The 27,980-nt window shown below is 45.4% G+C and overlaps 1 protein-coding gene across 5 annotated transcripts; it reads right to left on the minus strand.

The window, feature by feature from the left end:
* On the minus strand, nt 1–27,798 carry LOC133380989 (zinc finger protein RFP-like). 5 transcript variants are annotated; one of them, XM_061619303.1, is made up of 9 exons: nt 26,675–26,904; nt 14,457–14,628; nt 13,613–14,152; nt 13,142–13,237; nt 12,385–12,615; nt 10,148–10,170; nt 8,894–9,009; nt 8,135–8,167; nt 1–2,116 (listed from the first exon to the last, which is right to left on the minus strand). In XM_061619303.1, exons 3-9 carry the CDS (start codon nt 14,030–14,032, stop codon nt 2,079–2,081), a joined length of 957 nt encoding a protein of 318 aa, XP_061475287.1. In that variant the 5' UTR covers nt 14,033–14,152; nt 14,457–14,628; nt 26,675–26,904; the 3' UTR covers nt 1–2,078. The 5 variants fall into 5 exon arrangements, with proteins under 5 accessions (XP_061475287.1, XP_061475289.1, XP_061475292.1 ...); XM_061619305.1 differs by having other exon boundaries at nt 14,457–14,632; XM_061619308.1 differs by lacking the exons at nt 14,457–14,628; nt 26,675–26,904 and adding an exon at nt 27,698–27,798.
* Nucleotides 27,799–27,980: the final 182 nt, after the last annotated feature.

Consider the following 27,980-nt stretch of genomic DNA (forward strand, 5'->3'; position numbering starts at 1 on the left):
GTGTGTTACAAACGGAACAATTCCTTTGTTTTCCAGGGATAAAACATTCACCTTTTTTAATGTTTGAATTTTGTGTTATTTCTTTGACTATAATGTCTTTATTATTAATACAAAATTGTAACAAAACACAAGGAATGACTCCTAAATAACAGATTTTTCCTTCTTTAGAAAGGACCTTCTCAGATGGAACTCAGGAAATGCCATTAAGTATCAATGAAACACAGAAACAATGAATTTAAAATCAGTATCACTCTCTTTCCATGAATATAAAGGACTAAAATCAAAACGTGGGCATCTTTCTATTCCTCCCAACAGTGAGTAAGGTAGTACCACTGCAAACGTATAAAAGGCCAGCTATAATGGATTTATGCATCAGCTGAACTTGTAAGTATGAAAAAAAATGAAGATTCTCACTAACTTATGTAAATCAGGTCAGAAAACTTATCTGAGTAGAGAATCCAGTTGTCCCAATAATGGGGATGCACTTAAATGCCCCCCATATCATGGCTCTCTTTGTGCAGTGTGTATTTGTGGACTATTCCTCTTTAACTGTGCTTCTATTTTGTGTATTTCTATTGTGAATAAAATGCAGCTATGCGATTCTGATCTGCAACATGCAGCCACTCTGGATCGCGGCCTCATGCCAATTCCTTGTTGAAAATCCTCACCTCCACCCCATGACTTCCCATGACTGTTGTTTGCAGTCAGCAACATCTTTGGGGAGAAATGGTTTTTAAAAAGCAGAGCATTTTCTCTCAATAAAACCCCAACAGGAGACTATGACCCAAATACAGCATATTCTGGACTGGGGCTTCACTGCTGCCTTTTCTTCAGAATAAAAGTGACCTTCAAAAGCACACATTTTTCTTCTAAAAAGCATGAACACCACCATGTGGAGGGTCTCCGCCCTCTCTTCCCCCTCCCATTAGCCAAACAGGAGCAGGTGAACAATACTAAAATGGAGCCAACCATCTTCTAAGTAGTCCAAAAGTAGTTTTTAAAGGCTCGGGCCAAGAGGGGAGAAACTCAGAAGATTACTGAGGCTGTGAGAAGAGCCAGGAACTTGTGGCTGTTGCAGAGAAAGTCATAGCTAAGAATACAGTATCAAATTCTGTCCTCAGATGTAACATCCATTCACTGCCCAAATAAAGACAACCTGTATGAAGGGGAAAGAGAAGTCTGTGACTGTATGGTGATTTTCTTGGCTTTCGCCTCACACAACATAACATTATCTGGCAAGGAAAGCTTGCAGGATCAAAGCAGATGTGACAGCAATGACACTGCATGTCAGAATGAGGCCGTTACCTGTACAAAGGGTGGGGATCAATGTGCTGAACCCTTTCCTCAACACACATAAAGTTTATCCCTTCAACTATACTTTTGCCAGACTTTTTCTCCTAATGGGGCTGTATAAACAACCCTCACTGGGGCATGGGAGGAAATCTGAGCAGGGAAAGGGTTCAATTCCTTCCTCCTGCCCACCTGTGCTATAATTTAAACTTACCCACCCACCCACCCACCCTTGCTTTATATGATTCAGCACAATCCAACAGGTCTTCCCCATGTCACATTCTAGTCTGCACCAAAGGACAACCTCATCTCATCCCCATACTGAGCCAGGAGCAGATTCTTTCTCCAGAGAACGAAGCGTTAGTGAAGGTGAAGATGCTGTAATTGGAGTCAGGATCATCAAAGGTCACTGATCTTTCTTCATAGTTCACAGACACACGGATCCTCTTGGGCTGGTGCATCAACTCAGGGGCTGCATATCTGGACCAGGGCAATGGCGTCAGGGGCATTTCAATCCAGCAGTACATGCCAAAACCAAAACCAGCACCAGTCTTGCCCACAGCCCAGATCCCAGTCTCAGGGCTCAAACTGGCAAGAGTGTACCCCCTTAAAGAATCCTAGGCCACCCCCACAGCCCAGAAATCTTCATTCCCCACATCCACTATCCAGGAATAGGTCCCTGAGGTTATTCTCTCAAATCCCTTAACACAGGACCAGCAACTCAATTGACAGGGATTCCGGCTAGAATACGAGTCTTGATATATTGGTTGGTCTATTGCGCTGACATTCTATGATAGGAGTAGTGTGGGAATATTCATTTCTTCATCTGCAAAAGAAAGGAAAAGATGAAGGAGGCAGCTCCGAAAGAAACTTCAATAGTGGCAATGTGATGTTCCATACGTCTATTATAATGCTTCATGGTTATGTATTATAATATTTATGGTAAGGGTTTATATTAGCAGGTGTAAGGTAAGTGATAAGTGTTGGGAGGGGGAATGCGTGAGGAGTGTGCTGGTTGGCAATTAGCTGAGTGACTGGGGCCTGAATGTTTATATTTGAGTGTGTGGCAGTTTGGCAGTTGGAGAGGGCTTAGAGCTGGAAAAGGTAACAGGGAGTGTGGGGAGTGGTTAGTCAGTCAGGGTAGGTTCAACAATTATGGGATTAGAGTGAGGAGGGGTGGGAATAAGTAACACAACGGAAACAGGGACAGTCTCACATTAGATGCCCTTCCCTGGGGCCAATTTATATAAATTTACTGTGGTCAGTCTGCTACAATTTAAATTGTGAGGCTTTAAATCTATCAGGCAGTGAGCGAAACTATCTGATAACCGTGTTGCAGAAATTTGCCCCTGTAAACAGCTTCTTATGTCGAGGGAAACTCCACATGTTGGAGCTGGTTTCCCATCATTAGCCTTCAGAGATTCTCTGTTTGAGACTCTGTGTCCATGTTTCTATGTGCACATCTACAGAGGGAAAGGATTTTAAAGTTCTTTATGCTTGTCATTCAAAAGCTTTCCCATGTTTTGGGGAAAAAACAAACCGTACCCTGCTGAAGCTATACATACACACCACCTTGGACAGACTTCTGAATTTTTACTAATTAGATTCATTCTCCTTAACCATTTTGCAAATGAGCTAAGGCCCTCCAACAGGGAATTCTCAGGCTCTCATTCAACTGCAGGTTTCAGGATTGAACAGGCTTGCCGTGTCAGTTAGAGAGGCGAGAAAAATACACAATAATTTAGTTTAGCACCAAACATAACTATACATCCAGCAAGGATATTGGGGTGGTAGCCAATAAAACTCCCCTATAGGATGCACACCTTAACGTGGTAAAGGGGTTTGAGAGCGTTGAAGAAGCTGAGAGCAATGCTGTCAGGAGTCTAGACCAGAGCTTGGAAGTAACTCGTTAAAAATAACGCCTTACTTGTAATTCACTTCTTTTTTGCGTAAGAAGGTAACTTTATTACAATTTGCTAGTAATAGAACGACTAGCAATTTCCCTACTTTTTAGCAGGAAGGCAACGCTTCCTGCGTTACATTTGACGTTACTGAGGGGGGAGCAGGGGAAGTCTCGGCAGCTCGGCAGAGACGTGCGAGGAAGCGGTGCCAGGCGCAGAAGCGAGGCGCACGCGGAGAAAAAGCCATCCCGGCTGGTTTGCAGCAGCAGGAGGAGGAGACAGCTGGTGAGTCTCCAGACGGACGCCAGCCTCGCCCCGCTGAGCTTCCCGGTCGGGGACGTGGGCTGTGCCAGGCAAGGTGGCCAGGGGCTCCGCATCCAGGTGCGTTTCGCCCTTGCCGAGCTCCGGCAGGGCTGCCAAGTTTGAGCCTTCGCCGGGAAGAGTGCTTCCTCTTTCTCCTGCCTCTTCTTGCGAGGCGGGGGGGGCGGGGAACAGCTCCTGCGATGGGCCACTTAACAAAGGGAATCGCCCAGGTGGTGGAGGTGGTGCTCCTCCTTCCCTGGACTGAGTTGAGGACTGGGGCAGACCCTCATTGGCTTGAGGAACGAAGGAGCTGGGGCTGGAGCACCTGGCTTCTTCCGTTTACCCACCATCACCTTGAGGTATTTAACAGCCCCAAAGGGCTTTCAGGAAAGTAACTTGCTTTGGAGGCTTAACAGTGCCATTCTCAACAGTATGTCCCACTGGGTTGAATGGCGCTTACTCCCTGGTAAGTGTGCGTAGGATTGCATGCTCTGTACAAATGCGTGCATAATGGAAATTTAATTTTTGGAGAGTTGCTGCCGAAATCTTCAATTCCCATTAAACCTTCTCACCTAAAAAAAACTTTTGTTTTGCAGTGGAATTGCAATATATTTAGTACTTTGGATGCTGGAAGAATGAGTTAAATTTCCCTACTGTACTAGGGAACAGAATGAAACAAAAGTTGATCTGTTGTGTCCAAAACTCTAAAATATTAGGTGAGCAGCTTTGTGTGCAATAATTTCCAGGCTAGCCCCACTTTTTGAGAATCTTGGCCAGACAGCATACAAAAACTCTTATTTTCTAATTACCTGTGCACTCTGGGGTATTTCTGGGTGTGTGTGTGTTGCATGTTCAAGATCACTTAATGTGGTTTGATTACAGCTTAAAATGCCATAACCTCTTTGTTGCATGCTCAGGGGTGTAGTTGTCCAGGGTCTTGAGGGGTCTTAGACCCTTTGCTTTTTTGGGAGCATGGTCTCAGCAGGGTCCCTATGTCTCCAGCAGCCCGTGAGCCAATCAACATGAAAGGGGAATGTCTTAGCCACTGAGAAGAACCTTCTATCATGCCTCCTTGACCTTTGCTGCTGATTGGAACCAATCAGAGTGAAAGGAGGTGAGTGAGCTACTGAGAGGACTCTCTTCAGTGGCTAACACTCACCTGTCATGCTGATTGGGTCCCAGGGATGTTTGTTGTTGTGGGAGAAGGCATTAGCAAGCATCACATTCTCAACCCAGCAGCAAAAGAAAAATAGGGGGAGGGCGTGTGGCTGTGACTATCATCAAGGGACCCTGGCACTTCTGAATTTGCCACTACATTACTGGATTTGCATGCCCAGGACTAGCGATGACTTGCATGGATGAATGAGGCATCACAGAGCAGACTGATTTGATTTGGATTCCTGCACTGGGCAGGGGGTTGGACTTGATGGCCTTATAGGCCCCTTCCAACTCTACTTTTCTATGATTCTATGATCCTCAGACTGGTGCACAAAAGACATGTGCCTCAAACTGGGCTTCTGCGCAGCGTCTCTCTTCCTTCCCTCGTGCTCTGTGTTAGGAGGCACGAGGGAGGAAGTCGAGAGCCAGACCAGCAAGGATAAAGGGGTAGAAGGCAGCAGTAGCAGAATGGAGGTGAGTGACGATGTGTGTGTGTTACCATTTCCAGCCCATTTACGCTGCCATCCCCCACTCATCCTGCAGCCCCCTCCGCTCGTCCTGCAGCCCCCCCCCACTTGCACAGTTCTTTCTGGTCCTGTGCACTTACCAAGCTGCTGCTTGCACAAAGTGTGGCATCTGCACAGTTTTAAAAAAAACATGCTCCGCCTCCGACCACTGGTGATCAGCTCCAGCCATCCACCAGCTGATACTTTTCAAAGCTGCAGTCCCTAATCTGGTAGCACCCTCAACTCCCCGTGAAGTGCCTGCCAAGGCCTGCATATACCTTTAAAAAATGAGCTTTTGGGGGAGGATTGGCTGTAATCTCCGTTTTGTTTTGGAGTGCATGTAGTTGCTTTGCCTGTTACTGATTTTCTTCTGGGAAAATGGCATTGTATGGTGTCTAATGCAGTTTCTCTAAATGTGCCTCTGGGCCCATAAGGGTTGGAGACCCTTGCTATGAAGCTTTTTGATGTGGAATAACGTGACAATCAGTTATCAGTATGGATATTTCATGTATCTCTTTTTAAAATCTCCAGCAATTCATCCTGTCAGCTATCAGTTCCTTGCAACAGAAACGTATGCAGTGAACTCATTCAATCCCCAGATAAGCTTTGGTCTACTCCATATAGTAACCCCCCTTGAGTGGAGGACTTTCCCCTTTGAAATCCACAATAATGTTCACCAATCAAAACTCACACATTTGCTCTATATGCATACATACTGTACACAGCCCCTTACATCAGAGACAGAGTGCCTCCAGCACCCACAGTATGCTTGGGCCATTCCAAAATCGCACATGCAGGAGACTCCCCTCTACGAAATGGCATTAAATCATGTCTGGCTCAGTGGTTTTCTTAGGTGCAAGACATTGTGAAGTTTCCATATCTATGGTACTAGCAGCCAAAATATGGAGAAAATGAGGAATACGCTTTGGGCCATCCCAAATTATATACTTCCACACACCTTCAAGAGAATGCCTTCCCCTTCCCTCAAGTTGTTTAGTAATGTCTATTCCTAAAACTCCAATTTCCTTTGGAGAATAACCTTTTGAGATGGAATAGAATCTTTCCTAGCCCAATGCTTATTTTGGTGCAGGATACTGTCAAACGTGGTACCCCATGAATAAGTTACTCTGGCAGATATTTTTATATATTGGATTAGTATTAGATGGCAATATTCAGCAGTAGTAAGTCTGAATACATCTGTTCCTGTAATTATGCCATCAAGGATGAAGCAGTTTCTTATGTTTATATTATTAGATTAATTATATTTGCATCTGTAATTTCAGAGATTGTTAAAAACAATTTCTAAAATAAAAATTACAGCAACATTAGTCTCAGTCAGTTTTGAAACAACATCAGTTGCCCCTCCACCTCTTAAGTCCAATTTAAAGTGCTGGTGCTGACCATTTTAAAGGTCTGTGACATGGCTTGGTACCTGAAAGGCCACTGTCTTCCATATACCTGTCCATGCAGTAAGACTGCTATCAGAGGCCCTTCTCTTAGTGCTCATTGTTTGAGGTTAGATGGAGAACTGCATTCTATCTCGGGAACCCTGTCCCCATGGAAGCTTCTGTGACTTCTATCTTTATGTCTCTTTGGTGTCAGGCAAACTTTTTATTTTGTCAAGCCTCTTAAATTTTAGTTGATTTTTTTTTACCTCTATTGCCTCCATGTTATTTAGTGTGGACCTCCAAGAGCATCTGTCGTGAACCACCCTGTTCAGAGCTTGTAAGTTCAGGTCTGTGGCTTCCTTTATGGAATCAACCCATCTCTGGTTTGGCCTTCCTCTTTTTCTACTCCGTTCTGTTTTTCCCAGCATTATTGTCTGTAAAGCTGAACTTTACTTTAGCTGAGGTAAAACTTCACAAAGAGCCAGTGGAATGGAAAGCTGAATTTAACGTGTTAACTAAAAATAACTGGCCAAATCCTAGGATGAACGGATTTGGGTCAGATTTATTTAAAATAGTCATAGGAGGTGGATTTCATAAGCACCTTGTGATGAGTTGGGGGGGGGTTTCAGTCTTCAAGCTTAAAGGTTCTCTCATGCTTATTTATATCTTGCGATGTTGACTTAAAACACAAGCCTGTAAGTTGTGTTGTGAACTGAGAAAGAAGTAGAAGGGACAAAATGCTGAAATTTGACTAGCACACTGGAAGCTTGTTGTTGTTCTTATGTGCCTTCAAGTTGATTACGACTTATGGCAACCCTACGAAACTGTGATCTCCAAGAGCATCTGTCATGAACCACCCTGTTCAGATCTTGTAAGTTCAGGTCTGTGGCTTCCTTTATGGAATCAATCCATCTCTTGTTTGGCCTTCCTCTTTTTCTACTCCAGTGTTTTACCACAGATGCTATTGGAGGTTGCTGATTCATGGGGTCGCCATAGGTCATGACTGATTTGAAGGCACATAACAACAGCCAACGTTAGTCCTACTCAGAACAGACCCATTGAAGCAAATAGACATGACTATTTTAGGCTCATTAATTTCAGTGGGTCTACTCTGAGTAAGATTTAGTTGGAGACAACCCTGGAAAGGAAACAGAGTAACTCCATCTAGCCCCCTCCTGTGAGGATTCCAGCTCCCATCAAGTCAGCTCTCTGAGGCAAGAAGCACAGAGCAGGGGCTGCCGTCTCCTCCTCGCCTGGAGGTTGCCAGCAGGTCTGCTCCTGGATCTGATCTGGGAGGGGAAGAGTCTTTCAGGGGAAGGAGCGCTCTTTAGCAAGGACAAGACAGCCTCTGCCCTGGCTGTAACTTTAAGAACTGGGGCTGGCTTTCCCCTCCTCCCTCCCTCCCTTTTTCCTCATGTGTCAGAACTGAGTTTTCTAAACTGCTCAGAGAACCTTTTTAGGGTAAAGGGAGGGTATCAAGGCCATAAAAAAACAAACTAATGTTTTCAGTACAAAGCCAATACTGAACCCTGCCCCTCCTAATCTCATAAGTAAACAAAAGCAACAACCCCCAAACTTAGAGATGTACCTTTCTTTTTTTGAGGTCCAGAGAGCACAACACCTGAGGGGAAAAGGGGATACAAGGAACAAATTAATGGCAATAGTTAACTTGGAGATAGAAAAAGCAGCCAGATTTGGTTCTCTCCGTTCCTCATTTTTCCAATCACAAATTCAGTTTTCCACATTTCTGCAGCATTTTGCTCTTTAAAAAATCCTCATGAGAATTCTACAGCATTTCAGTGTGAATTTCTCATACAATACACATTTTTGGATGCAGTTTTGACTAATTACACATTTTTGTGAACAATTTTCCCAATATAATGCATTTTTGTATTATTTTCACTGATATTTTTATGCACATTTCACCCTAAGATATGCAACATTGGGTAAGTGCAAATTTGAAGGATGGCAGCATTTCGGTTCTCAAAGTATTTTGGAAAGTGTGGATTTGATAGATTCTGCTTTAAATGAGAACTGAGCCCCTCCCACCCCCAGTGGATCCATCTGCCAGATCCAGTTCCCACCCCTGGGTTAGCAACTGGATGCTGGAGTACATGACCTTTTAGCCTGATTCTGCAGGGCTCTTACTTTCCAATGACCAGGAGAGAAATAGTGGCAGCTTCTGCATCACTTGATTTCTCAATGCATTTAGAAGTAAAGGATTATTTTCCATGTTGCACCCTGGCAATCCTAAGCATTATGAGTGAGTGGATGGCAACAAGTCAGCTAGTTCAGCTGTATTTCTAAATCCACTTCTAACAATTCACACACACTGACTCTTTGTTACCTTTGAATTCCTTCATGGCAGTCTCCAAAAAAAGATGCGTTTCATGGAGTTTCATAATTCGCTCCTTTAATCCTGGAGGACAACGTATTGAGTCCACAACTTTATATTCATTACACCTAGGAAGAAGGAAGTGAGATTTATTTGCTATCAGTCTGTCCATTCTAAAGTCTGTTAATTTAGCAAAAGAGATGAAGGAGAAAAATAGGTACAGTGGGAAGCATGCAAATAGTTCAACTACTGCAGAGAAGGAACTGATGCATTGCCTGCCCAATGGCCATTACAAATATTTTTTATAAATGGGTAAAGTTTAAGAAGAAAAGGAGAAGTATACGGAGCAAGTTTCTATCTATATATTTGCAATTTATAGATACATTATCTCCCACCTTTTCCCCAAAGAATTCAAGTTGGTAGACAGGGTCCCCCTCCTTTTCATTTTATCCCCATAACAGCCCTGTGAGGTAGGTTAGGCTGTGGGATGATGATTGGCCCAAGGTCACCCAGTGTGCTTCATGGCTGAATGGGAATTTGAACCCACATATCCAAGGTCCTAGTCCAATGCTCTAATCACTACATCACACTACTACAAGGAGGTAGACTTTGTGCAGCATATCACACTGAAAATAATAGCTAGGTCAGAAATGCCTAAAACATTATAGAAGCTGTCATTTTCAGGACGCTGAATAATTATACTCAACACCTGTTTGGACAAAATGGACATAGCTCTGAGACAAGTATACAGGAGAGGAAGGAATATCTTCCTCCATCTGAAAAGGCCCTGTAAATTTCTTGCATGGCCTCGGAACAGAGATGGACTGAATATTCTATTTATGGTTCATGTCAGTCTCATATGCATTCAAACATATGTATATTTTGCCCCGTTTACACAGGTCTTCTTAAGCTACATGTTTAAATGTAATTGTATGCACTTTTGCCTAAAATATGCATTTTAATACATTTCTCCCCTGAACTACATATGTTGTATACTGTCCTATGCATTTCCTGTGCACATATTTTTGTCCATAATTTCCTTATAAAATATGCATTTTATGATTTTTTTAAAATGAAACTGCATTGCAAAATTTGGAAAAGTGTGCAATCCTATTGATAACTGCATTCTGATCTATGTGTTAGTCTGGAAACTGCAAACAACATTGATTCACTTAAACATGCCAACAAAACTAAATTTTCCTCTACTTCAGAAAGGCAAGAAATTAATATACAGCCTACTGTTTGCAGAACAACAAAGCCACATACCTTTGCAGGATGTCTCTCATATCCTAGATGGAAGAGAATAAAACAAGAGAGGTTCAGTCCCATGCGCTAGTCTCCTCTCATACACCAGACACCTCATTGGTCATAGAGAGGACATACTCTAGCTACATTCTCCAGCTAGTGTAAAATGGCATAGGTCTACCAACTAAGAGTGTGCCACTGGCCTAAAGATTTGGTTTGGATTCAGATACACTACTTTGTAAAGCTGGCTGTCCCATCTTGAAGCACTGTGAAGTCTGTCTGATTCAACTCGGGGTCCAGATCTGGATCAGTTTCAAGAAAAATGAAGTTCTCTTTCCACCTACCCAACCCTATTTACAGGGGGTAAAAAAAAGGGACTGTAACTTTTTGCCTTTTGACAGAAATGAAATTTGTAGACCTAGAAGCCTCTCCAGAGTGAAATAAGTCTGCAAAATTAGAGGCAAATCCATCCAGCTGTTTTTATGCTGGGCACCTTTAATTTTTTTTAAAAAAGGAAACATCTATAAATTTGGATGAAATTTGCAGCTGTGGTTGCCTCTTCTGAGGGCATGAATTATAGCTGCATTGGTTCTCCCAGAAGGGCAGAGTTTCTAATTTTGAGGTGGGAAAAATAGGAATAATTTAACCTTGCCTAGTGTTTTGTGGGCAATCCGTTTGAAAATAGCAGTCATAAGAATTGTGTCCTGGGTATGAAACCTGCCAAAGTACAGACAAATAGGTACAAGTTTTATACATGTGTGTGCGCGCATGTACATGTGCACTAGGAATCTTTAAAGTTTATTTTAGAGCAAAGTGAAATAAAAGGGATGATTCTCTTTCCTCCCGAGATGCACTAGGCCAGTATTCTTCAACCTTGGGTCCTCAAATGTTGTCAGATAACAACTCCCATCAACCCCAGCCAGCTCAGCCAATGGCCAAGGATGATGGGAATTTTAGTCCAACAACATCTGGGGACCCAAGGATGAACAAAAGTGCCCTCGATGGAACTGCTCACAGCAAAGTATTTTTAAGGATTAGGCTGGCTTCAGGTACTTTGTGTAGCTGGTGGTAGGCAGAGGAGTTGGCACTGGCAGGCATATGGAAAGACCAACAAGATACAGTTTGAAGGAACATTAGCATAGTCTCACTACTTCTGCCAAAGTTTCTTTGAACAACTGAGTCCCCTCCTGCAGTTTATTACTTTACACTTCATTTTGTATCTCACCAGTACAGTTGGTGATCTGGACTGGTGTTATCTCACGGACCCATATTTCCCCGTTCCTGAATCCCCCATAGTTCTGAACATTCTTCTGCTTCTTGGGGGGGGGGGGAAGAGCCTGAGACTGAAAGGAGAATTCTTGCTCTGCCCTACACTCCTATTGCCCTGCCTGCCTTCTCCGACACTGGCTGTTGCCTGAGCAAGAGGGACTGGTTGTGTCTGTGCAGATGCATTCTAACACCACTGGTGCTGTACTGCCCTGGAAACTTCCCTCTGCTCAGCTGCTTCTTGCAATGCAGGCAGATGGCACAACGGCAATCCGCTGCCAGTTCAGTGATCCCACGTTATGCTTTGCTGCTTGCTCCCACCACTGGTGCTGCCAGCCTCAGAGCAGATGGGAACCTGTTCCTGCTGCTATGCATGCAACAATAAGGATGTATTTGAGTGTGGTAGTGGGAGAACTCAAATGGCCAGCTCTGCTGGTATCGTTGCCAACACCAGCACAAAAGTCCCCTGGACCAGTTTGCTTGTAATTTGGCAGACTTTATCCACATTGGAGGGGAAACTAGGCCTGCAAATTTAATTTGCTTCTGTTATAATGCAAAAAAGTTAAAGCCATTTATTGATTTTCCAGTTGCAAGGGCAGGGAGACAATGAAGTTGATGCCTGAGCTAAATAATAATAATAATAATAACAATATTTAATTTGTGTGTCGCCTATCTGGCAGATAGCCACTCTAGGCGACGTACATTAAAATGGGATAAAATACAATAATATCAAATGCAGTCACATTAATCTCAATAAATAAAATAAAATATCAAACTGTTTTACAAAGCACTGAATTAAAGGGTGGTATTCGACTAAGTTTTACTCAGAGCAGACCCATTGAAATTAATGAACATGACTAATTTAGGCGCATTAAGTCCCAACCAAATATTGTGACCAGTGCACTTATTATATAAACCAATAAAGAGAGTGGCTGGGGGTACAACCCTTCCCTAGGGGGCAGCTTGGACTGTTTCACTGGGCCAATACTCACCTGCAAGAATTCGTTCACTGGCTGCTTCTGCTTGTCCTCCATGTCCGTGATAAGGTTACCAACAGAGGATATTTCCTCAGAGAGTTCGGCAATATATTGGTCCCTACAGTTTTTAATCACATCATCCAGATCTTTCAGCTGAGCCAGCAGGAGGCGCTCTTGTTCTTCCAAAAATTGGTGCAGTTGCTTAAAGTCAGCCACAATTTTCTGCCTCTCCATTTCTGTCTGCCCCTGTAATGCAAGCGTCCGGACCGGTCAAAGACATATAGATGCCCCCTAATTTCATGTACAGAAGCAGAGTAGGATGGCAGTTGGCATTTTCTTCAACACTGGCACTGGCACTACCACACCTGAGGACAGCAGGCTAGCTTAGGGAGAGTACGGCAGGAAGTGTGGGTCTGTCCTCCAGTATTTTGCTGCTACTCACTCACTGCCACCCCCTTAACCTCCAACATCCGTTGTCTGAAATGGTCACTTCACTCTGTCTAATGGCAGAAAGATCAGATGACAGCCACATTCCCAATTTGAGCCTCTTCTGCTAAATGTTGGCCCATCCTTGTCTCATCTCATTGGCGGTGGCTCTTCAAGGTTTCAAGCAGAGGCCTTTCTCAACTCAGTCACCCAAAGTCCTTGCTCTTGCCAAGGATTAAACCTGGGATGTTATGCCAGTGAAGCAGAGGCTCCACCACAAAACTCTGGCCTCACTCTGTAAGGATAACCCTACTGAAGGGACATGGAGCTCTATAGGTGCACCTACCAGCAGCTTCTGGCATTCAGTCTCCCCACTCAGTTTAGAAGACAACATTTTCACTCTCCGTTTGTTCAGAAGCTCCAAATGACTCAGAATTTTACCCTGGAAAAAGGTATTTGGGTTAATTTTAGCTGCAGATACACACACATGAAATATAAAAGCAGCATCTGTTCAAGGCTCCACGTGCACAAAAATGGGAGAGGTGTGCATGAGTGTGTGTGTAAAGCAGCCTATTGGACAAAGATAAGAGTCACATGTTACTCTGCCCACTTTTGCCTCTGGCCTCTCCCACCAATGGCACGTGATCCCTGGAAGGCTGCCCAGAAGAGAATGTGGCTCTCAGGCTGAAAAACATTCCCCACCCCTGGCATGAGTGAGCATCGCTTGAGACGACTGTAGAGCTGATTCTCTTTGAGGTCAAGCAGCCAGATGCTCATGCATTTCCATCCCCCATCCTAGCCCACCAGCGTTTCTTACCATGTACTCTTCAAAAGCCTCCTCCGTTGGAATCACCTTGTGCTGCCTGTGCTCCTTGGATTTGTCACACACCACACAGATGGGGGCCTGATCTTCTTCGCAGAAGAGTTTCAGAGGTTCCTGGTGTCTCTCGCACACTCTTCCCAGTGCCTCTGCCCCTTTGGCCATCTCAAGGCTTAATTTCTTGGCTATTTCTACAATACTTGCCAGTTGCCGGATTGGCTGGAATTTCTTTTCCTGACAAGGTTCTCGGCACTGAGGGCAGGAAGCATCTCTGTCCGATTTCCCCCAGTACTGGGTGATGCAGGCTTGGCAGAAAATATGCCCACAATCTATGATCACTGGATCTTTGAAATACTCGAGGCAGATGGAGCACGTCGTTTCATCGCAGAGATTCTGGACTGGGCTCTCCTCTGCCATCTTGTCTGCCTGAAGTTGTGCTAAAGGATTACTTGCATTTCTCCCCCTTTGCGTAGAACTGGGCGGGGTGTTTCCATCCCTCTCGGTGAGTCAAGAGTTTTGCAAAGCAGCAACAAAAACCTGGAGAAGCCGGAAACGTGCAAACCGCATATACAAAAGAATCACACAAAATGCTTTTTAAAATAATCCATAATCCCTATTAGGGCACTACCTTTATTAAGCCAACCAAAATGCCACAAAATAGCATGCTAGTGTACATGTAAATTTTCATGCAAATCTCTGTGTTTGGTGAAGCGGAAATGGTCACCTTTATTCCCAAGCCCCTGATCTTTATTTATTTGCAATTTCTACTCAACGGCCTTTCTCTGCAAACACCAACATGCCCCCCTTCCCACCCTTCCTTTTTAATATCTCCCACGCTTACCCGAACTCTTCTTATTTCCGCTTTCGCCTTTTGTTGCAGTTTAGCTTCCAAACAAGCCAAAGTCACTCGGGCCTTTTTTACACAACTATTCTGTAGGCCTCAAATGCTCCATTCATTGGGGAGACGGAGCTGCAGACGAACTCGCTTGCTTCTAACCAAACAGGGTTGGGGCCTGCCTGGCGACAAAGTGCATATCACAAGAGCTCCGCTTTTTGAGTGGGGGCAGAATCAGGTTACAAACTGTTTGAGCAGGCGGGTTAGGAGCCCACTGTGCCTCTCCTGGTACAGTAGGGCCTCACTCATACAGCGGGGTACATTCCGGACCCCCGCTGTAAAGCGAAAATGACCCCCGCTCATAAACACAGAGAGAGGGCAATATTGCTGGATTAAAGGAGCTCTCCCCCACCCCTGTTAGGTATGGGAAGACAAATGCAACAAAAAGGCTACAGTAATCTGAAAACCAGCTGTGCCTTCTGTTAGGGTTTTTGTGTGGTAAATATTCAGTGGACTGCAGAAAAAACTGATATGTTAAGACTAGTAATTTAAGAAACAAGGTTTATTATGAGAGCTTGTGTGGTGTAGTGGTTAAGGCAGCCTTTCCCAACCAGTGTGCCTCCAGATGTTGTTGAACCACAACTCCCATCAGCCTCAGCCAGCATTGCCAATGGTCAGGAAAGATGGGAATTGTGGTCCAACAACATCTGGAGGCACACTGGTTGGGAAAGGCTGGGTTAAGGTGTTGGACCACAACCTGGGAGACCAGGGTGTGAATCCCTACACAGACATGAAACTCACTGGGTGACCTTGGGCCACCCAACCTCAGAGGAAGACAATGGTAAAACCACCTCTGAATACCGCTTACCATGAAAACCATATTCATAGGATCACCAAAAGTCAGAATTGACCTGAAGGCAGTCCATTTCTTTTTTTTTTTCAAGGTTTATTATTACAATGCACTAAAGTCATGAATGCTGAAGCAGCCATGCGGCTTGTACCCAGGGAGCCGTTATTAACTAATTGAGAACAAAAACAGGAAGACAAGAGATGAAGGGGAGGAGCAAAACTTGCAAAAACAACAAACCCTGTAGAGGAGGAATCAGCAGAATAGATTGCCTTTCTGTGTGTTGCCCTTCGCTGGTTCAGGTCACTTCTAATGTGTGTTGGTGCTTTACTCGTAGCAGTTATGTTTCAAAAGAAGATTTAAAAGATAGGAATGTCTGCGGTCCTCCTGGTGTCGTTGGACTCCAACTCCCATCAGACTCAGCCTGCATGGCCAACATTCAGGGATGCTGGGAACTGTAGTCCAGTAAAATCTGGAGGGCCACAGGCTCCCCATCCCTATCCTAGGGGTAACACTTACTTGGTTTGGCATCTTTGGAAAAAGATCACCTGTGACTTAAGGAGTGTTGCTTTGTGATTAGTGATTTATCAAATTTCTTACCCACCTTTTCTCCCAAAGGAGCCCAGGATGGCAAACACTGAAGTGGTAAAACAATACAGTTTTTAAAAAAAAAATAAAAATAGAACACTTAAAAACAATTAAAATATTAAGATAATCTTTTAAAAAGTCACATATCCTTGCAGCTAATAATTTCAAGTGACAGTATCTGGGACAGTATCTTTCAGCCATCAAATGTCCAGATAAACAAGGATGTTTTAAAATTCCTCTTGAATGTTAATCTTCAGGGTGACAGACACACTCGCACCAGGGGGGATATTCTGTCCTGGGAAGTTCCTGTCACAGATCAATGCCAACCAGGCAGCACTGGGCTGTTGATGATCATAACCTTGTAATTCAGGGATCACCAGCCTTTCATGGACCAGTGGGCACATTTTGAATGAATTTAGGGGTCGCAGTCACAAAATGGTTGTAATGGGGGGGGCATGACATCACACAAAATCAGCAAGTATAATCATGGTGAAGCTTTTCCCATAAATGTATTCCTATATTAGAAAAGGCTTTTTGTTGTTATGTGCCTTCAAGTCAACTACAACTTACGGCGATCCTATGAATCAAAGACCTCCAAGAGCATCTGTCATGAACTACCTTGTTCAGATAGAAAAGGCTTAACCTGCTGAATTTCTGCTTGGCATACAGTTATTAAAGGCAGCCCTGTGTTTCCCCAATGTTAACCTGAACCAAAGCCGAAGGTGCCATCCAATATCCACTTACGTGGGAATAAGCCCCATTTAAAAACACAAATAGAATTACTTCTGACTAGACATATGTAAGTTAACTACACAGTGTAAGGCAACCGTATAGTGAACTCCTAATGAGTGCCCTGCCGTTTAGGTCCTACACAGCAGGAGACATGCTTAAACCTCTTTGCAAACTTTTCACATTGACCTTTTTGGCAGCAGGACAGTTCTCCAGCATCCACCCCCCTTACTGTGTTGTAGTATCTGCAGAAAATAACTTCCTGACCTCACACAGACCCACCACAGGAAAGAAGCATCCTGGTGATTGCTAAGAAAAATACACGCACACACACACATACAGAGTATGTAAATCAGAACCTCTTTAGGACCATAGGGATTCCTATTGCCTGGTGTCCAAAATACTCCCTTATCAAATACATGTTTGACTTCACTATAGGCTAATAACACTGACAGGTGGGAGCAGCCAGGTTGGCTTATTTAACAGAAATCACTGGAAGCGTATCTGCATATTTTGCTTCATATCATTTTTTCTAGGAAGGTTAGAGATTTGCTTTAAAAAAAGTCTGGGATGTGTCAGGGAGTGCCAATGAAGGCTTCCATGGGTGCCAAGTTGGCAGCCCCCATGATTATTGTTGACTATTTATTTATTATTTATTTATTATTTAATTTGTATCCCGCCCTTCCTCCCAGCAGGAGCCCAGGACGGCAAACAAAGCGCTAAAAACACTTTAAAACATCATAAAAAGACCTTAAAATACATTAAAACAAAACAGCGTTGAAAACATTTTTAAAAAACAACTTTAAAAAAGGGTTAAAAGCATTATTAAAAAACTTATTAAGCAATTCTAACACAGACGCAGACTGGGATAGGTCTCAACCTAAAAGGCTTGTTGAAAGAGGAAAGTTTTCAAAAGGTGGTGAAAAGATGACAGAGATGGCGCCTGCCTAATATTCAAAGGGAGGGAGTTCCACAGGGTAGGTGCTGCAACACTAAAGGTCCGTTTCCTATATTGTGCAGAATGGACCTCCTGATCAGATGGTATCTGCAGGAGGCCCTCACCTGCAGAGCTCAATGATCGACTGGGTATATAAGGGATAAGACGGTATTTCAGGTATCCTGGTCCCGAGCTGTATAGGGCTTTGTACACCAAAACTAGAACCTTGAACTTGGCCCAGTAGCAAATGGGCAGCCAGTGCAATTCTTTCAGCAGCGGGGTGACATGTTGGCGATATCCTGCTCCAGTGAGCAGTCTCGCTGTCGCATTTTGCACGAGCTGCAGCTTCCGGACCATCCTCAAGGGCAGCCCCACATAGAGCGCATTACAGTAATCCAGCCTGGAGGTTACCAGTGCATGGACAACAGTGGTCAGGCTATCCCGGTCCAGAAATGGCTGCAGCTGTCTCACCAGCTGAAGCTGATAAAAGGCACTCCTAGCCATTGAGGTCACCTGGGCCTCAAGTGACAAAGATGGATCCAGGAGCACCCCCAGGCTACGGACCTGCTCTTTCAGAAGGAGTATGACCCCATCTAAAGCAGGCAACTGACCAATTATCCAAACTTGGGAATAATAATAATAATAATAATAATAAAATTTAATTTATGTGTCGCCTATCTGGCCATTGGCCACTCTAGGCGACGTACATGTAACAATTAAAACAGAATACAATAATACAATAATGGAATGCAAAAACAATACAGCAGCAAGAACAATATCAATACAGGGTTAGAGGCATTTCAGTCACAATGGTTAACCCTCCCCGGAAATCCCAAAGGCCTGTTGAAAGAGCCAGGTCTTTATGGCTTTACGGAATACATTTAGGGCAGAGGCGTGCCGTAGATCTTGTGGGAGGGAGTTCCATAAAATGGGGGCCGCCACTAAGAATGCCTTCTCTCTAGTTCCCGCCAATCTAGCTGTTTTTGTTGGCAGGATTGAGAGAAGGCCCTGTGTGGCTGATCATGTCGGGCGGCATAATTGGTGGCGTTGAAGGCGCTCCTTTAGATAAACTGGGCTGAGACCATTTAGGGATTTAAAGGTTAATACCAACACCTTGAATTGGGCCCAGAAAGCAACTGGAAGCCAGTGTAGATCGAACAACACTGGCGTGATGTGATCCCGGCGGTGACTATTCGTAAGTAGTCGAGCCGCCGCGTTTTGTATAAGTTGTAATTTCCGGACCGTTTTCAAGGGTAACCCCACATAGAGCGCATTACAGTAATCCAATCGAGAGGTGACCAGGGCGTGTACCACTAGTGGGAGCTGGTGAACAGGAAGGTAGGGTTGCAGTCTTTGTATGAGGTGTAGTTGATACCAGGCTGCCCGGCTCACTGCCGAAATTTGAGCCTCCATGGACAGCCTGGAATCAAGTACAACCCCAAGGCTGTGGACCTGATCCTTCAGGGGTAAACTCGTCCCATTGAATTTCAGGTCAACATCTCCCAACCTTCTCTTGTCCCCCACGAGTAGCACCTCGGTCTTATCGGGGTTCAACTTCAGCTTGTTCCTTCCCATCCATCCACTCACGGATTCCAGGCACTTGGACAAGGTCTCCACAGCCAACTCTGGTGAAGATTTAAATGAGAGATAGAGCTGAGTGTCATCCGCATATTGGTGACACTGCAGCCCAAATCTCCTAATGATTGTCCCCAGCAGCTTCATGTAAATATTAAATAGCATGGGAGAGAGGATAGAACCCTGTGGCACACCACAATTGAGAGGCCAAGGGTCTGAAACCTCCTCCCCCGGTGCTACCTGTTGGTACCTATCGGAGAGAAAGGAACGGAACCACCGTAATACAGTTCCTCCAATTCCCAATCCCTCCAGGCGATATAAAAGGATACTGTGGTTGACAGTATCAAAAGCCGCTGAGAGATCGAGGAGGACAAGAAAGGTGAATTCTCCCCTATCTAATGCCCTCCTCATATCATCTACCAGAGCGACCAAGGCTGTTTCAGTTCCGTGACCAGTCCTGAAACCCGATTGGTATGGATCCAAGTAATCCGTTTCATCCAAGTGTGCTGTCAACTGGTTGGCCACCACTCGCTCAATGACCTTGCCCAAGAGTGGTAGGTTCGAAATTGGGTGAAAGTTATTAAAAACTTGGGGATCCAAGGAGGGCTTCTTTAAAATGGGCTTTACAATTGCCTCCTTGAAAGCTAATGGCATCACACCCTCTTGCAAGGATGCGTTTACCACCGCTTTAATCCCCATACCCAGTTTCTCTCTGCAGCTCACAAGGAGCCACGATGGGCAAGGGTCAGTTAGGCATGTGGTAGGCTTCACAGACGAAAGCACCTTGTCCACATCCTCAGAAGGGAGAAGCCGAAACCGATCCCAACTTACCGGTATGCAACTGGCCAACTCTGGTTCACTTACTGTGTCCACGGCGCACGGGATCGACCTCCGTAAGTGTTCGATTTTATCGGCAAAGTGCTTTGCCAATAGGTCACAGGAGGCCCTTGACTGTTTCAAGGGTTCCTGAGCAAGTGGACCGACCAGGCTTCGGACCACCTGGAACAGCCTCCTGGGACAGCACTCCGCAGACGCAATAGAGGCAGCAAAGAAAGCCTTCTTTCCTGCCTTTATTGCCACTTGGTAGGCAGCTACTGCTGCTCTAACCTGTGTCTGGACATCTTCGGAGCGGGATTTCCGCCACCGGCGCTCTAGTCGTCTCACCTCCTGTCTCAGAGTACGCAGCCGTGGTGTATACCACGGTGCTAACTGAGGGGGAGAGGACGTTTCAGAGCCACCCAGTCTAATGCCCTGGTGATCTCATCATTCCACTCCTTCACCAGGGTTTCGACCGGGCGACCTTCAGCAGGTTCCAATTCCCCTAGCGCAGTTAGGAATCCATTCAGCTATATTGGAAATTTGAAGGGTTTTTTCTTCAGCTTTAAGAATGACAATCAAAGAAGTGGTAGAGACCCTGGATATGTTTCAGAAGATAATGGATGAGATTAAGATAACGAAACAAGAACTGAGACAGAGTAGACAAGAGATTGCAACTGAGTTTGGCAAAGTGAAACAGGAGCTGAAAGAAATAAAGGATTATATGAGAAAAGAAGCAGATGAGACCAAAGAGATAATTGGACAAACAATAGAAGATGAAAAAGAAATTAAAGGGAAGGAGCAAATTCTGGAGATTGGAACAGATATATCAAATGTGGAATTGGAAAAAGATTTGGACTTTATGGCCGTGATGGATATTAGAGACAAAGATTACTGTTTGGAATTTAGTGCTGTTCGTGAAGAAACTGGTGAAGATATCAGAGATAAAGTTATTACTGTCTTGATAAAATTTCTGGACTGGAACAATTTGATGGAACTTGAAATAGAGAACATTTACAGAATTAATTTTAGATATGTGACAATGGAAAAATTCTCAAGAGATATGTTGGTGCATTTCGTAAAGAAGAGGAACAGAGACATGACCTTACAACAACATTTCAGTAATACATTCAGAATTGATTGCAAGGAAATATTTGTGATGAAGGAAACTCTTATTATATGATTATGACAGCAAAATTAACATGTGTGCAAGGATGGCAGATGGATGATGGAATTAATACTGATAAATCGAAGAATGGCTATTAAAATTACTGGACTTAGCTGACTTGGTAGGGATGGATCAATTGACATGTATATCTGGAGAAAAACTGATGGATATATTTCTCAAGGCGCAGAACCTCTCTTTGACTTTTTGCGGATAGAACAAAAAAAATGATATGATATTAATGAGATTAGATGATTAATTAAGATAACTACTGGAGGAAAGTGATTTTGTAATATATTAAGGGACAGGTTTGTTATATACTATATACTTATAGCTGATCTGCGACAAATCGGAAGTCAATATTTTATTATATTAGTTATTAATTTGTTTTCCCTTTGTTTTGTTTTGTTTTTTGAAACTTTGAATAAAAATTAATTTAAAAAAAAAAGGAATCCATTCGGATCCATCAGGCGCCTGGGGCGGACCATTTTAATAGGTCCTTCGCCCCTACGGAGGGGGCGCGGCATTGAGAAGTCCATGTTTACCAGGTAGTGGTCTGACTATGACATAGGAGTCGAAGAAGCCACTCCCAACTTCAGAGCACTGCTCTCCTCTTCCAGGACAAACACAAGGTCGAGAGCATGACCGGCTACATGGGTGGGCCCATTATTACTAAGGTGCAGTTCCCAGGAAGCCATGGTTTCCAGGAAATCCCGAGGGGCTCCAGTGAGAGTGGTCTCGGCATGCACGTTGAAGTCACCCAGCACTAACAATTCTGGGGACAACACCCATACAGCCGAGACCGCCTCCAGCACCTCGGCCAGGGAGTCTGCCGTGCAGCAGGGTGGGCGGTACACTAGCAGGATCCCTAAACTGCCCTTCGGGCCCAACCTCCAGTACATACAATCAACAAATTGAGTCCTATGGAGAGGGAGTATGGCAAAAACCAAGGACTCTCGATAGATGACTGCTACTCCCCCTCCCCGCCTTCCCACCCTCAGCTGCTGTGCGCAATGGAAACCTGGTGGACACATGGCCTCAAGAATGGGAGCAGAGGGCTCGTCCAACCAAGTCTCCGTAATACATGCCAGGTCTGCCCGCTCATCCAAGATCATATCATGGATGAGCGAAGTTTTTTGTACCACAGACCTGGCATTACACAGTAACAGTCGAAGGTCGGTAGGAACCTTGCGTCCCCCAGTTTTTGTCTGGTTCTGGGCCGACCCGGAACAGGGGATGGGTATAATGCATCTATCCCCTGTTCCCCTATTCTGGCATGGTCTGCTAGCAGCACCCTTCCAGCGCCTGCCGCCCAATCTTTCAATAGCTTGGCCCCCCACCTCCCTCCCTGACTTGCACATGTCTCTATCCCTAATTGCCAGTCAACAGGCCACCCACCCTAATTAATATCAGTCCGGAGACCCGCCTCCGCTGGAACCACCAACCCACAGCACCTCCGTCTTGCTAGGATTCAGTCTCAGTTTATTGGCCCTTGTCCAGCCCACCACCGAGTCCAGGCAGCGGTCCAGGGCTTGCACAGCCTCTGCCGATTCAGATGTTACGGAGAAATAGAGCTGGGTATCATCAGCATACTGCTGACACCTCGCCCCAAATCTCCTGATGACTGCTTGGGGGACAAGACTGTGGCACCTCACAGCACAGCTGCCAGGGGGCCGAAAGGCAGTCACCCAATGCTATTCTCTGAGAGTGACCCTGGAAATGGGATCGGAACCACTGTAAAACAGTTCCTCCAATACCCATCTCACCAAGTCAGCCCAGAAGGATACCATGGTCAATGGTATCAAAAGCCGCTGAGAGATCAAGTAAGAATAACAGGGTCACACTCCCCCTGTCCTTCTCCCGATAAAGGTCCTCCATCAGGGTGACCAAGTCCAATTCAGTCCCATAACCAGGCCTGAACCCAGACTGGGATGGGTCAAGATAATCTGTTTCATCCAAGAGTGCTTGCAGTTGCTGCGCCACAACTCTCTCAATCACCTTCTGTAAGAAGGGGGTATTTGCAACCGGTCGGTAGTTGCCACAAACCAATGGGTCCAGGGTGGGCTTTTTCAGGAGTGGTCGGATCACCGCCTCTTTCAAGGCGGCTGGAACCACTCCCTCCCGCAATGATGTGTTGACCACACCCTGGATCCACTCAGTAAGACCCCCTTGGTAAACTTTAATGAGCCAAGAAGGGCAAGGATCGAGAGGACATGTTGCTGGCCGCATCATCGTAAGCACCATGTCGACATCATCAGCCCGCATCAACTGAAACCATTCCCAAGAAGCTGCAGCAGACGTTGCACTGAACACCTCATTGGGGACTAGTAGATGTGGATGGGGCATCAAGACTGCTATGGAGGCAAGCAACTTTACCAGCAAAGTGCCTTGCAAACAAATCACAGTGGGCCTCTGAAGGGTCTAAGACTCCATTTCCTGGCGTTGATGTCAATAGACCCCTGACAACATGGAAAAGTGCCACTGGACGGCTACTTGAGGATGTGCTGGAGGCAGAGAAGTGGGCCTTCTTTGCCGCGCTCACTGCCACACAGTAGGCAAGGTTATGATGTTTGATTCGTGCCCGATCAGCCTCACAGCACGTCTTTCACCACTTGCCCTCTAGCTGTCGTCCAGCCTGTTTCATTGCCCTTAGCTCACTGGTGTACCAAGGTGCAGACTGGGCTCCACAGTGCTGGAGAGGGCGCTTGGGGGCAACCATGTCGAGAGCCTGATGAACCTTGCTGTTCCACAGCGTGACAAGGGCTTCAACAGTGTCACCTGCTCTATCTGCTGGGAATCCAGTGGATTCCATTAGGCTCCCGGGGCGGACCATCTTAATCTGTCCACCACCCCTGCAGGGAAGGATTGGAGCCATAAGTCTAAACTTCACCAGGAAGTGATCTGACCATGACAGTGGGGTGACATCCACCACCATCCCCATCTCCAGACCACCCCTTCCTCCATCTGGAGCAAAAACCAAGTCAAGGGTGTGCCCTGCCCTATGTGTTGGGCCAATAACAACTTGAGATAGCCCCATGATCATCATGGAGGTCATGAAGTCCCGAGCCGGAACACTAGAGGCACCCTCAGCATGGACATTGTTCTGGGCTCCTCCAACGCCACAGCCAAGATGACCTCCACCAGCTAGGTCAGAGAAGCTGCCAGCAGCACCCCTAGTTTACTGTCTCCTTGGCCCAACACCAGGTGCAGGCCCTCACAGCCAGCTCCAAGACAGAGTGGTTTCCTGGTGACAGAGATGGAAGTTCTGTAGACCACACCAACTCCTCGCCCCCGTCCCTGCAGCCTCTGCTGGTGCTGCAGTGAGTATCCAGGTGGGCAAAGTTGGGTCAGATCAACTCCTCCAAGCTCACCCACCCAGGTCTCAGTAATACACACCAAATCAGCACCTTCATCCACAATCAAGTCATGGATGAGAGTGGTCTTATTATATACAGATCTGGCATTAAACAACAACACACACAGGCCAGTGGGCACAGCAGATGAGCAACGAGGAACCCATCCATGAGAGGAGTGGCAGCAAGGAACAAGGCGCAGATAGTGTTACCTTCACCTTCTATGGTAATTCACCACATCCCCATGGCTATATTTCCCTCTGCCTGTAATCACTGAAATTGGGGTGGCATCACCCATGTTCCTCTGTACTAAGACTCCTCCTAAACACCTAATATGGGCTCAACTCGAGCCCACCAACAAAGCCTGCTAGAGCGAATTATTCCAGTAGGTCTCTGCAAGGATTGGGAACAGTCACACCCATTCAAACTTTTTCACACAGGGCCCATCTACTCCCCTCCTGTCTCACACCCAGGGAGGGCCAGCCTTCTGCCAGTGACAGACTCTCACTCTGAAGGCATCTGACAATAATAATAATAATAATATTTAATTTGTTTGTCGCCTATCTGGCAAATAGCCACTCTAGGCGACGTACATTAAAATGAGATAAAATACAACAATACAACAATATCAAATGCAGTCATGTTAATAACAGATAAAAATACTGGACAGTCATCAATACATATAAAGCACTTATATTAGCAGCATATGATAGATGGTAAAATCATGAAGATTTACCCTTCCCAAGGACCTCAAAGGCCTGTTGGAAAAGCCACGTCTTCAGGGCCTTGCGGAATACCTCTAGGGAAGGGGCATGTCGAAGGTCACATGGGAGGGAGTTCCAGAGAGTGGGGGCCACCACAGAAAAGGCTCTCTCCCTAGTACCCACCAACCTAGCTGTTTTGGTTGGCGGGATTGCGAGAAGGCCCTGAGTGGCTGATCTAGTTGGGCGGCATAATTGGTGGCGGTGGAGGCGCTTTTTCAGGTAAGCTGGGCCGAAACCGTACAGGGTTTTAAAGGTTAATACCAACACCTTGAATCGGGCCCGGAAAACAACCGGCAGCCAGTGTAGATCAAATAATACTGGCGTAATGTGGTCTCGGCGGTGGCTGTTGGTAAGTAAGCGCGCCGCTGCATTCTGTACAAGTTGTAATTTCCGGGTCGTTTTCAAGGGTAACCCCACGTAAAGCGCATTACAGTAGTCCAATCGAGAGGTGACCAGGGCATGCACCACGAGTAGGAGCTGTTGAACAGGGAGGTAGGGTTGCAGCCTACATATAAGGTGTAATTGATACCAAGCTTTCTCCTACCATTCACTTCACTGCACAGGCTCCCACCCTGTGCAGGAACTACATATGCACCACACGCCCTCCCCACCACCAGTCTCCTCTAGACTGGTTTAACAGAAAACACATTTAAAAAAACAGAAGAAAAATAGAAGGGGGTAGCGCCCTCGCCCTTGGGACTCCCTAAGAGACTCCCCAAGAGGCAGCTCCCTTTGGTGTTGCCCCTTCGGTGGCAACCCCACCAGCGGCAGACCCGCCGCCCAAGGGCAGCTGGACTTGTATGTTGACGGTGGCGGTTCTTGCGTGAAACAGCATACATTACTTTGGAGTTAAGTTGAGCAAGAAACTCCTCATGAGCATTAGATCAAGTTAAGAGTCTTTATTAAGACATTATGGCCCAAAGGCTTAAGAGTAAATACATACAGAGTTCTCCCCCCTTTAGGGAGAGATGCTCTCACTTCAAAGACATGACACAGAACTCTCAGCACGCAGGAGAAGAGAAAGCAACTAACAAAACAGGCAGCTATGTCTTTCCCAGCAGTTATCTCCCATTTCCATAGCAACCTGTCCAACCTTGGCTCTCAGGCTGCAAAGCAGATAAGGCCTTTCCTGTCCCAGACTTGTAGTCTTCATGGAAAACAACTAGAGGTAGTGATGCCTATTAGTCAACAGCCCAACATTGTATGCCTCCTGGCCCAGCCAGTAGCTGTTGCAAGAGGCTGTGAGATTAACTGCAGCCTCTCTCTGGAGCAAGGGCCAGGTAGGGGGTCCCAGTCCTTGCAGCACTTACCAGGGACTTCAGCTGTCTGGACAGACAGCAGCCCAAAGTTGTACTAAGTAGAACTGCTGCCTTGCTAACAAGCTTGTCTCTCTCAGTCTACAATACTATGCATATTTATTCAGAGCAGAAGTAAGTCTGAACCCTCATACCCCAGTTCCATCACTGAGATCATCTGCAGGACTGTCGCTGGTTGTCTCTGTTGCGCCACGCCAGCAGACCAGAGCAACCAATTGTCCAGTAGCTTGTTAACTTGTCTTGTTTTGCCAGCTGCTGAATGAAATAACAGACTGACAGCCAAGGCTTCTGGAAGATGAAACTTTACTGTTCCAATAGTTTATTACACCGTGCTCCGTCTCTCTCCAACAACACCACATTCTAATTACCCCCCACACCATTGTGTGCTTACCCAAGCCTGTTATAGCTGAGCCTCTGATCTGCTGCAGCTGCACACTGACCTTGGGCGTTCCCTTCAATTAAACACTTTAACTCTTGCATTGTCTATTCTGGAACTGGCTGTGTTGCTCACCGAAGCCTGACAGTCTCTCGAGTGGGTCGAGGCTGATTTGACATCAACACAAAGCTGAGCCTTCAGTGCCATTGGCCCAGTCCTGTGGAAGGCTCTTCCAATACAGATTCAGCCGGCATCTTCTCTTTTGACCCTAAAATGTTTGCTGAAAACTCTTCTTTGCCGCTAAGCTTATGCAGACAATTAAGAAGCAGCATTTTCTATAATAGTTAGGCTGGTGATCTGTTTTAAATTTGTAGCTAGTTTCTATTGTGTATATTGTAAACCACTTTGATATTTTTTATGAAATTGCTGTATACAAGTATTTTTAATAAATAAATAAATAAAATTTAAAAATATACTGTTATGCCAGAAATAAGATGATTTGCCTAGAGTCCAACCAGTGGTAGACCTTTCAACTAATTTCCTAGGCAGAATAAGCGGCAGTGCTTTTTCTATTTTTTAAAGAAAGAATACTAATCCTGGTTAAAAAAATATGAAGTATTACAATCAAGAGAGCAGATAATAGCACAGGATCTGCCTGGGTGCCTTTGTTAAAAAAAATAACGTCCTCCTGCCCGACTAGTGGAGGGCAATAATATATGTTTGCTCACTTGAGCATCCCCAGTATATAGTGATTCTACTACCAGCTCTACTACCAACTCACCTTAGCTTCAGTGGGAGCATTTTTCCTATGCAAACTGCAGGTGTCCTCCAGGATCTGGACCATAGCAGCACCCTCTAAAAAAAACTCAGTTCACTTGAAGGCACAGTTAAAGAGCTAATGCGGTGGGTAGTCTGGCCCTTGGCTCGAACTGCCTGATCAACAGAGATCCTCCCTTTCCTTTCAGCCCCCATTTAGGGAGGTGGGAGCTGCTGGAGGGGAGGAAAGGCACCTGCAGCCAGTCCACTTCCACTGACACAGAATTGTAACAAGACAAAACAGAAGG

Source organism: Rhineura floridana, chromosome 3 (genome assembly GCF_030035675.1).
Source record: "Rhineura floridana isolate rRhiFlo1 chromosome 3, rRhiFlo1.hap2, whole genome shotgun sequence".
NCBI lineage: Eukaryota > Metazoa > Chordata > Lepidosauria > Squamata > Rhineuridae > Rhineura > Rhineura floridana.